This window comes from Drosophila mojavensis, unplaced genomic scaffold (assembly GCF_018153725.1).
Source record: "Drosophila mojavensis isolate 15081-1352.22 unplaced genomic scaffold, ASM1815372v1 contig_36, whole genome shotgun sequence".
Taxonomy (NCBI): domain Eukaryota; kingdom Metazoa; phylum Arthropoda; class Insecta; order Diptera; family Drosophilidae; genus Drosophila; species Drosophila mojavensis.
Window position 1 is genome coordinate 3,731,576 of NW_025318858.1, and position 11,731 is coordinate 3,743,306.

At 39.9% G+C, this 11,731-nt stretch overlaps 1 protein-coding gene across 1 annotated transcript; it reads left to right on the plus strand.

Moving 5' to 3' along the window:
• Positions 1 to 9,329: 9,329 nt before the first annotated feature.
• On the plus strand, positions 9,330 to 11,294 carry LOC6575898. The gene is made up of 3 exons (XM_002001866.4): positions 9,330 to 9,755; positions 9,866 to 9,988; positions 10,917 to 11,294. Exons 1-3 carry the CDS (start codon positions 9,451 to 9,453, stop codon positions 11,071 to 11,073), a joined length of 585 nt encoding a protein of 194 aa, XP_002001902.2. The 5' UTR covers positions 9,330 to 9,450; the 3' UTR covers positions 11,074 to 11,294.
• Positions 11,295 to 11,731: the final 437 nt, after the last annotated feature.

Genomic DNA, 11,731 nt, shown 5'->3' on the forward strand with positions numbered 1-11,731 from the left:
CATTACTGAATTATTCGTGCGTAAGAATGTTTTTGCAGGCGGCGTTTTCAATTTTCCAAGACAATGTTAATTTATTATGAATTTAGCAATTCGTGTGCAAATAAATACACAGCAAAATATACAGTGATATACATACAAACATGCAGATTTAATTATCTGTGCATTTTTGTGTATATACATTGACATTCAATTATATTTTCTAGCTGGAAATACATGGAAATACAGAACTGCAGATTAAATGTGTCAATTGAATTACAAATTTTGTGGACGAGGGTAAATATATATTGAGAATTTGTATATTTCCGTATACCCAACACATGAAAGGCTAAATCGAAGTATATCAGGCTAGTAAAAGATGAAATTTTATAGAGAAAATTTTCATATTCACTCAAGCCCACATTGAAATGCTCTAAGAAGCTTTTACTTTTCAGCTCAGCTTTCATGTGCTTTAAAAGTCGCTCTTTGAAGCTTTTCACCTCTAAATATGATTCAGAGAGATTTCATTATGATATTAAACTAAGTGATTAAATGCTATGCAATAATAATAGAGCAAACGCTATATAGAAACATATGCAAATTGTTTATTAAAATTGGCATCCGATTTAATATAAATAAAGCTTGAATATTCTTTTCAAGCTACATTCCTACTTCAGCTGTCATTGCAGACCTGGCCCAGCTCATCACGTATTTAAATTAATTTAAAAATACTTTTAGAAACATTTAAGTGATTTTTAAATGTACTTATAAATCCTCCTCAAAATACGCAACAGATATATAATATTTATGGCCAATGCCATTTAAAGAGAGGTCATCAAAAATAAAGTCAAGTACGCCTAATCAAAGAATTCCATTTCAATATTTAGCTGTGCTTTTTCAGCCAAATACGGCTGGAGAAGGGTTTAGGACTGCTGCCACTCGTGCTGAATTTTTATTGCTTGATTTAATTATTAATGCGACCTGCAGATGTCACGAACACCGAGAGAGTATCCTGCTACTCCTGCTCCTCCCCCTGCCCCTCCTCCTGCTCAATTCCAACTGCTCGTCTATTCTAGCCAACATCAATACTTAGCTATTCTTAACCCTACCGTGCGGCACATTTTGATGCGTAATAACAAAAATTTCGCCTGGCTGCCCGGCGAAGGTTCAGCGAGGCGGCAACGGATTGCATTTTTTATTATTTATTACGGGCCAACTTTTGTGTGTGGGCCAACATTCGCCCCTCCAGCCAAAATGTAGATAGCATGTCGAAATGCGCTACCAAAAATATAAGAAGAACAAAAAAAAAAAAAAAAAACAGAATTCATAATGAAATATTTATGGCCATAAAGCAATGCGGCATCGGGCTTTCCATCATCATCATCGAAAAAAGGGTCGCTTAGCATTTAGTAGTGTGGGTCTGCGGGGGGCGCAACGGAAAGTCAACGCAGCTGTCTGGCAAAGATTACGATAAGAGACATGTTTTTGTCCCTTTCGCCTAAGATGGCGGCGAGGCCAAGGTGTAGCGGAAACTACTGCCAGTGGCAGCTAGTTTTTTGGCTAGAGTTTTTTATGGCTAAAGCTAAAGCTAAATAAAATATGTGATAAGGCACAGATTTACAAGACCCAAAAAATATGAATTTTTCAATGAATATGAAATGGTAGGAAAAGAAACGTATATAAAGAAATGATAACAGCTTCTTTATAGGCAATGCTAGCTTATGTTAATGCGCTGTTAAATCAATGACAACAACAAAAAAATATATATATGAAAATAAGAATAGAAAATTTTTACAAACATATAATGTCAACATTAGTATTGTTAACTTATGTTAATACACTGTTAAATCAATAACCAACCAAGTATTTAACTTTTACTGTTAGTTTTAACTTATGTTAACGGTCTGTTAATGCGATATTAAAGGTAAGATTTTATACATATATATTTTAATGTTAAAGCTTACTATGATTTGGCAGATAATATACACGTATGTTAATGCTCTGTAAAACAAAATACCTTTTCCACAAAGCTGCATTGCAAATGAAAATGCACAAAGCCTTTAAACTCTGTTAACTGCTTGAAAATCTATAAAAAGAGCAAAGCAATTGCAAACCATGATTCAATAAAAAAAATGCTAATAATACAGTCCTTAGGCTATTTGAGAAGCTATATTAATAGACAGGTCGCCTTTTGATATTTATACCTTGACCTTAGACCCAAGTTCGTATCAAATCTTAAAAAGTTATGCTCCAAAAAGATGGCCCAAGAAGGAGCACAAACCCCACTTTAAAATCTGCCTTAAGCTCACTCTAAGCACTATATATAAATATGAATTTTGTTCCGTAGAGCGCCCCAAAAGCAATAAATAGATTTTGGTGCGCTGCTTAAGAGCCCAGAGCCCGGAGCACAGAAGTTCACATTAAGCCGGGCACACATAAAGAGGCAGGACCCAAACAGTTTACATAACTCATTAAAATGGGGAATGGGAATGGGAATGGGAATGGGCGTAAATACAATAAATATGCAACTAAATCAGGCTTAAATGTGCTTAACAATTTTTGAACAATAACATGAAACCACAAGTGCGAAAAATGCCAGCCACTGGCAGCCACTTCAGACGTCTTTAACGAGCCTCCCAGCCAGACCGGACGAGCGGATCCGACTGGGGCTGGAGCGCCCGGCCATATGTCAGGGTCGAAGAAATATAACGCACACAGAAGTGCTCATTACGACGGACGGACGTTAGCAAAAAAAAGGTTACGTGCAAATAAATTTGCACCTTAACGCCTTTAAATGCGCAACGCACACAGAGCGACAGAGAGAGAGAGGGAGAGTGTGTGTGTGTGCGAGTGAGATAGGTGCTGTACAGGGTGCTGCCAATTACCCAGAAGTATGCGCAAAGCTTATGCGATAAATTCAACAAAGTGCCAAAAAGGTATGCAACTCGGTCTCTGCCACCGTCTCCACACCTGTCCATAAGGAATAAAATGCGGAGCCGCAAAAGTCGAAGGATTTTCAAGGTGCGCAGACACAAAAAATGTTACCTGAACTGAATGCTGGTCGTCTGGGTGGCTGCTGCCATTGCTAGTGCTTCTCTGTGGCTTCCAAGTCGGTCTGGCATCTTTGTTGGCGTACCCGGTCCCGGACCCAGAGCCAAGCCCAGACACAGAAGCAGCGCCAACACCTGCGTCCAGCAGCCGCCGTTGAAAAGGAAAGGGCAAACACAACAACACGTGCTCACGCGCTAGATGTATTTGAAGACTGTGTGAATGTGTGGGAGTGGGTGTATAGGTGTGGCTAAGTATGTCTGTATACATGTGTGTGTGTGTGCGTGAGTCTAGGTGTGCTTGTGCACATTTACAGTTGCCATATTGAAGGTTAAGTTTTCAACTGAAGCTTTAATAACAAGTAACCATCGTCTAGATGGAAATGCACGACTAAGCTATACCCTGGCTTTACTTATTACTCTTTAGCCTCAATACTATGTTCGATAAGCCAAGTCTGCTAAATATCGATTTTTATTGATTTCGAATGAAAAATATCGATAAGCAAAGTCTTAATAACAGCCAGAAAATAGTTGGCTGGAATGGACTAGAACTTTTCTGTGCGCCTCATTAAATGAGATATGTTGATAAGCAAAATAATACTAGATCAGTTCCAAATTTAGACACTCTATGCTCAGTTATCGATTTTTATCGATTTGAATGCTAGAAACCCAACCAGAGAAACTAACGTATAATTACATCAATATATCTCTATATCATATTTTCACTCACAACCAATATACCCGAACCACGCCCATTCAATAGGCCATTCAAGCACTGTGAACCGCTGCAGCTGCTGCTACTTAGCTTCAATCATAAAAGGGCCTATAGTTTAGGCCCGAAGCCCAGCTCGATTGCAATTTAAAGGGATTTGAGCTTGAAATTTACAATCTGCATAGGCCATAGGCCTCGTAACACTTAGCTGACGTTATGGCAGGCCCATAAAATATCGCCCATGGACTCGCTTTCACTTGGCTGTTTTGAATGAACCAAACCATGAAATATGATTGTGCGGCGCTACGGTGCGACTACAAGGGCATATGTGTTGTGGGTAGTTTGGGAAGTTGATATACATATATGGAGTTGATAAATCCAATTTATTAATTTTTTAATGTAGGCCTTAAGTTGAATAGCTTTTAGACCTATTAAATTTAATCAAATCGTATTCGTCTAGGAAAAATATGTAACTTAAATATACATTTACCTGTGATACATCATATAAAGCATTTAGATTTTGACAAAGATTTAAAAAAAAAAAAATTAAAAAAAAAAAAATTAAAATAAAAAAAAAGAAAAGAAAATAAAGAAATGTACATATCTTAGAATCAAAAACATTTAGATTTCTTAAGAAATCTTTTCCTGCTAGACAATTATATAGTTATAAAAATCAATCAAATAAAATATCGCCTCTTCATTAAATCTCTTTTAATATTTCAAAATATAATTAATATAAAATTATTTGTTAGGTCAAATCTTTCCAATTGTTCAAGAAGTCTCTTTTTATTCAGATCAACTATATCATTACAAAAATAACACATATTTTTTTCCTCTAATCACTCGATCCACTTCATAAGATGGCCTCCATTGATATCTCTTTCATGATCTTGCTGCTAACCTCTGTAGCGCCCTGCTCTCCTGTAGCGCACCTGTGCAGCGCGCTAAGCCTAAGCTGCGGGGACGCTTTCGCTTTATTACCTGAACATCATTTCACGCTAACGTAAGCGCAAACGTTCGCATACAAGCCGCGACCAGATTCTCATCCAATATGCTTGCTTGCTTGCTTACAGGGCTTGTTCGCCTCCAGCCCTCGCCGGCTGAGCAACCCCCTTGGAGCAGCGCAGCCCTTCGCAGTGGGTCTCGAGTAGATAAACAAGTGTAGCTTCCGCAAAAATGGGCAATCAACTTCAAATGGCAGCGGCGACCCACCTGACGTCCGGGTCCCCCCTCGATTGCAGCAGCCTTGTTACTTTTTAATACTTTTTATGATTATAACAATGTGTAAGGCGCTGTGCAAATACAAAATAACTTGTTTTCATTTCACAAAGACAACAACAGCAACAACAAACAGCTAAGACAACAACAAATACGCCTTGGCCTGGGTAAAAATAATGAAAATCCCACTTGAAGCCGGTTTTCGGGGGCTTTATCCCTTTTTGCCACTTGTGTCAGGCTCATAATATTGTTTGGCTTAGTTTTACACTAAACTTGCTGGGGCGCAACCCCTGCAAGAGACACAAGAAGCAGCCCTTAGTTTGAGCAAAGCATAATTTATAATCGCAATATTGCGCATACGCCGCGTATTAAGGCGAACGCGCGTGTAAACAGCCTCAGCGGCTTATTATGTATTTTGATAGTCTTTTCGTGCTTTCTGCTTTTAATTGTTAACATTTCATTTAAGCCACACACACATACACACACACACACCCTCACACACACACACACACGCTTTGGCTTTGTCGAATATTCATTTATCAAAACGTTGCCCGCATTTTGGCGCTTTGTGCCCGACTGGGCGCCATCAGTAGCAGCCTGTCAGGAACTTGTTCTGAACTCCAATCTAAATCGTTATGCATAGCCACCCAGCCACGCCCACCCCAAACAACACCACCACCAACGCCACCGCCGCCGCCAAGCCGGGGGCTAAAGCAAGCCATGACGTTTGCGTATGTCAAAGTTATCTAAATGAAAAATTGACTTTCATACGCTCGCTATATAAATGAGTGTGTGTGTGTATGTGTGCATGTGTGCGCTTCGCTGGGAATCAGCGTACGTTGAGCTGCGCTTCCGTTGCGTTGGATTTCGCATTTACGCATTTCCTATTTTAGATGATATTTCATACTTTTCTGCTGACAGCAGCAACAAACCAACCGCTGATGATGATGCGCGTTTATTATTGTTGCTTTATGGCTTTTGCATACTTATATGCATAGTCTGATTCCCAGACAAGCCTCAGCCCGAGCCCAAAGCCAACCCAACACAGCCCACCCCATCCCAGCCCATCTCAGCCCAACGCCAACTTCATATGCCTTCACAACTTCTCTCTATGTCTGTTTGCCTTAGGGATTATCAACTCATTGTGCATTTGCTAGTGCCACGCCCCCGCTCACATCAACGTGCCCCAGCTTCTGTCTGTCTGCCAGTCTGTCTGTCTGTCGCTTATCCGTTCATCCATTTACTCATTTGGCAGTTTGTCATTCGTTGTCTTCGCTCTGTAAGCAGTTCAAAGCTTTAAACTGTTTACTTTCTACTTAATTGGTCGGGCTATTGGCTTAATAAGATTCATTAACCATATGCCGAGGCAGCTTCATCATTTTCACTCTGTTCATATTGATTGACTTTTGAAATACGTGATGTTTGAATTTTTCAAGAACAATTTTAATTGAATTTGAGTGAAATGAGAGAATTGTTAATTGATAAACCAAAAAATCTAAACATAATTGATACTACTTAAACTTTACAAAAATATAAATACATAGAAAGATATGAATTTTTGTATTTATTAATTTGTCAAATTTATTTTTGCTATCATAATAAAACAAAAATTCCCATATCTCATTTTTTGCATATTTTCCATATTATTCAATATTATTCTATATTATTCCTTCAAGTAATTGAACTCAGCTCAAATCGTATGATAAATGTGCTTATTTTGCAATTTCAATAACTTCCGGCAGCCATTAAATAGCTAATGGCACCTACGTGCTCACATTGCAGCCGCTAGTTGTCTCGCTCTAACACACGCACTCGCGCGCATGAGATTTTTAAAAGTCAGCCTAAAAGTATGCAGCAGAATTTTGTTGTTGTATCAATCAAACTGCTAATACGCAACGCAACACAGGCCAACGCAATATAAAAGCCCGGACATGAGATGCCAATAAATTGTATTGTACTTTATACTCATGGAAAAACGCAAAAAACTGCCAAATAAAATAAATTGAAAAACATTTAGCCGTGGCAGCCATCAATAAGCGCTGACAAAGACGATGCTGCCAACAGCTGAGACCCCAACAGAAAAAAAAATCTATAAAATAAAAGACAAACAGAGCGAACAACGCAAAGTTCAGGACATTACGGGCAACTAATGTTGATATTGGCACGACCCGACCCGATCCGACCCAACTCGACCCGACCCCAGCGAACCGACCAAAAGCCAAGCACCAAACTCAACTCGAAACACAAACAGACATAAAAAAAACATAAAAAATTGTGGAAAAAACAAATAGAAATCATTTTAGCCAACTGCAGTTTCTGGCAACAGTTTCAATTCGTGTCATATGCTGTCTTGGCAGCGGCTGCACATCTGCTTTTCCTGTTGTTTTTGTTACCCAATGCGTGTGCCTCGATGGGGTATATAGGTTGCGTGTGTGAAGGATAGAAGGAGATAGGCATACCTCTACTTGTTTTACTTCTTCTAGTTGCTCTTCATCCCATCCTCTAAAGGCTCATCAGCTTATATCCCTCGGATTGAGAAATGATCACTGATCTATGATCTTCTATGATATTTGCTCATCAAATCGGAATCCGAACCCGTCCGTCCATCTCTTCATGTGTCTGTCTGTGCTTCCGACCAGCCTTTTCTTCATCGGTCCAACCAGCCTTTGTCCCACCGTTCGTCTTTCCATCCTACCGCCATCTTAGCCAGTCCATCCATTCGCCTGTCTATCCGTCTGCTCTTACTTTCGTCTGATATCTATAAGTTCTACATCGAATTTAGACTTCTGTAGACTTTTTTGTTACTACTTGATTACTACCATAATCGATAAAAATCGATATTAATATTCGTACTCCCAGTACATTATAGATGATCTTGCCGTCAGTAACTCCTCACTAAAACACTCTAGATTCAATTTTTTGTTGTTCTTGCTTTATGGCACTTTAAATTAGAGCACATTTCTCTGATTGCCTTTTGCGACGGGCCATAAACGGCGACAGGCGCCGTCGCGCAGTTCAATAGTTTTGTTTTGTTGTCGACTCGGCAAAATGCCAGCCGAACAGTCGCAGAGCCAAACAGTCGAACAGCTAAAGAGACATCGGCAGACAGCAGCTGTGACAGCTGCGATTTCTTAGTGCAATTCCCTCTACGGCTACGCTATAGCTTATATAGCATATTGTTCTTGTGCCCACTTTTGCTGTTGTTGTTGGCCTATTTTTGGGAACGTGATAGGATGAGTGTGTGGGTGTGTGGGTGTGGGGCTGTCTGTCAATCGCATGTGACTAGGTCAAACTTTCTAAGCTACAACCGAAAGCCATACACGAGTGTCCTTTATGTGCTTAACCCTTTCGATGAAATATGAAAGTGATTAGATGCGAGTCGGCTGAGGCCAGAAGTTATTAAGCCAGCTTAGAGCGGGGGCGGGGCTGAAAAATGTGTTTATTTAGCTGATTAAGTAGGGTGAAGGATACCCTGTAATAGCATCAAAAAGGCAGAACATATGTTGATATTTATAGAGGCGACTGCCTAGAAGAGGCAACATTTGTTGACAATATTAGGCAGACGAGTTCATGATGAGATCAGCAGAAAACAGGCCCAGTAGAAAACTTTTTGGGTATATTTGAGGATTTAGAAAAGGTACTAGAAGATGTAAGAAAAGCTGCTTGTCAGGCCCATGCATGGTAAGGATAGGTGGGGAAGTCTAAATACTTTTTACTTACCCGATTATATTTTATTATAACTTATGTTACTCAATTGCAATACTCTAAAGCTTATCTAAAGCTCCATTATGGAACTAGTAAAGCTTTTACATAACTCTCACAAAACTCTTAAAGCTCTCTTCAAACTCAAAACTCTTGCACCAAACTCTCAAATCCCAAATAAAGTTCTATTAAAGTTCTCTAAAAAGCTCTCTTTAGATTCCTTTCAAATTTCAATAAATATTATCAAAAAGGGAATGATTATTTCATTACATTTCTTTAAAAGCGCTCTTGAAGCTCTCTCAAAGCTCTAATACAGCTCCACATAGACTCATAAATATGATTGTTCTTCATTGATCCACTTGCCTAAAAACCTTCATTCCGCTCTAAGCTCAAACCTCATCTTAGATAATAGAAATGTTAACACAGTATATTTTATTTTACAAAGAAGAAGAAGCATTTCGTTTATTCATTTATAGAACATCAATCTCTCATCCGCCAGACAAGCGAACGATATGCCACACTCAGCTGAAACACACAAAATGCATTCGCATATGCAACAGTTGCCATTCTCCCTCTCTCTCGCTCACTCTCTCTTGCTCTCGCAGTCTCTCTCTCCCTTTCTATATCTACCTCCAATAGCCAATGCCGCGTAACCCATTTGCCATGTTGGTTCGATAAACTCGTCATGGAGCTGCCTGACAACACGGCGCCAATAGCAACACCAACAACAACAACAACGGCTGGGAACAACAATTGTGGAACAACAACAACTACATTTCCACAGTGCATTGGCGAATGCCCAACGGTAAGGAAGCAATCTCTAACTTAATACGGAAAACTTGTAAAACGGCAAAGCAAAGCGAAATGGAAAAGCTGAAAGCCAAACGCCAGCCGGAGACCAACAAAGCCCCAATCCAGAGTCTGGCCCAAACTCCAACTCCAACTCAGACCCATGCCCATGCCCATGCCAATGCCAGTGCCGTTGCCAATCCCTTCAAGCGTCCAATGAATACATTGCAGAAGCAATGGTATCGTGTGCTTCTAGCCAGGCGCGTGGGCTTCGGCCAGAGGCCTCAGCCGAGCGAAAAGGAGCCCACCTAGTACGTAAGATCGAATCAAATTGTGTGAAAATTGCAATTTCCTGTTGATTTAATACATTTTACAATTTTCTCACCCTCGCCTTCGCCCTCGACCTCGCCCACTGTTAAAGCGCTGACATATGCCACAGACGCTATGTAGCCGCGTTTCGTAGATATAACGAGCGTTTCCGCTGGGAAATGGGAATGCACGAGCAGATGCAACGTTGTGCCATCGACGCAATGCGCGTGCACAGGTGAGCGAAACAAATTCTGAGAATTCAATTAGCCAACTCCAATTTGCCAGCTACAATTTACAATTCACAATTCGCTTTGACAGTTCCACTTGACAAGAGGTTTAATTGCAATAAGCTCATCTCTCCTAACTGACAAAACGCGAAAGAGAAATAGATAGTAATACAAATTTAACTACATGTCAGGCTTTTAACATTTAGATGGACTGCTCAGTCAGAGCTTGACAGCAGGAGCTTGTGCTGCAGAAAATGCATTTAACAGGCGGTTAATTCTTGAAGGCAATACCTGCTTATAAGAATTTATTTATGCATGTTCAACTGAAGAGTACAGCAACCTTATGTGTGTATTCGTTTCCATTCATTGGTATTTAACATGTGGATAGACTGCTTGTCAAACTTTGACAGCATGACCTTTTTCATTTCATTTAATTTTTCAAAATATATTTAACTGATTGTTAATTTTTTGAAGGCCAGCTTTTTAAGCATATATAATTCTAATTTTGAAATACTTTTTTCCCTCTATATATTGAACTGGCAGTTAATTTAACTGTAAGTAAAACTATTACAATAAAACTGAATATTTAATTTTTTCTTTTATCAGATAGATGCATATACATATATAAACATTTTATATATTTAACTGGCTGTTGAATTTAATCGACAAACTGTTATATATAATATAATCATCATATGCAATTTACTTTCTTAATAGATATTTCATATTTAACTAGTAGTTAGCGGCAGCTATAACATTTGCTGTTAGTTCCCAAGAGCAGTTTACTTATTGTCTACAAGAGTTTAAGCTGACATTTAATTGCCCGACATTTATCGATATTCGACACACATAAACTAGCACATATGACTCTTGCTCAAGCATTTTCTATGCACTTAACTGTCAGTTAACTACTAACGTAAACTTCTTGCCTTGCAGAACATTTTCGATCACAACGCTGTGGCTGCCGTTGCACTCGAAACGGGAAATCAACTCAACGCTGGAAACGCTGGAGAAGGTTCTGACAGTGAAGGAGAGACGACGCCTCGAGGAGATACTCAAGCGACTCGAATCGCAGCGCACGCGACGCTTTTAACAGATCTAATGACTGCCGCCCACGCTCCCCAGCTCGAGCACTCTCGCACTCGCTCGCACTCGCTGACACTCCCAGCCTCCCGCACTCCCTACCGAGTGCAGCTGGAGTGAAGCAGCGAAAAGCACTTTCGCACTTACCCCGTGCCGGCAGCCCGGCCAAGACGCGCCCCCTTGGACTTGAATTTCACTTTGCAGTGAGCCACGTTTTGGAAATTGCTTTTCCTGCTGATGCTTTGTCGTAAATATTTAATACAAATAAAAGTGCGACTTTCACTTCATTTGAAGCGCAGCTCGTGTTGGGGATTCACAATTATCTGGCCCTCGGCAGCCGGGTCTCAGCTGCATTCTCAAATATGCAGCAGTTATGCTAAGTAGCTGCGCGCCGAACACCCTTCGCGCGGCAGTGTTGAGTAACGTTCTCTAAAAATTACTGACATTCTAGTCAAATTGAAGGGCAAGTGATTTTTGCTTAAGCTGCAGGAGAAGCACCTAAAATGTAAGTGCTCTCGATAGGAATCGATGGTTACTAAACTTTCTTGGCTAATTGAAAAATGAAGTAAGTAAATTAGTTTATAGATTAACTGGATTTACTTATATAGAAATATATATCCCACTCGTTTGGTTTCCTTTCTTGTTCAAATGCTACTAAAGAAAGCTCT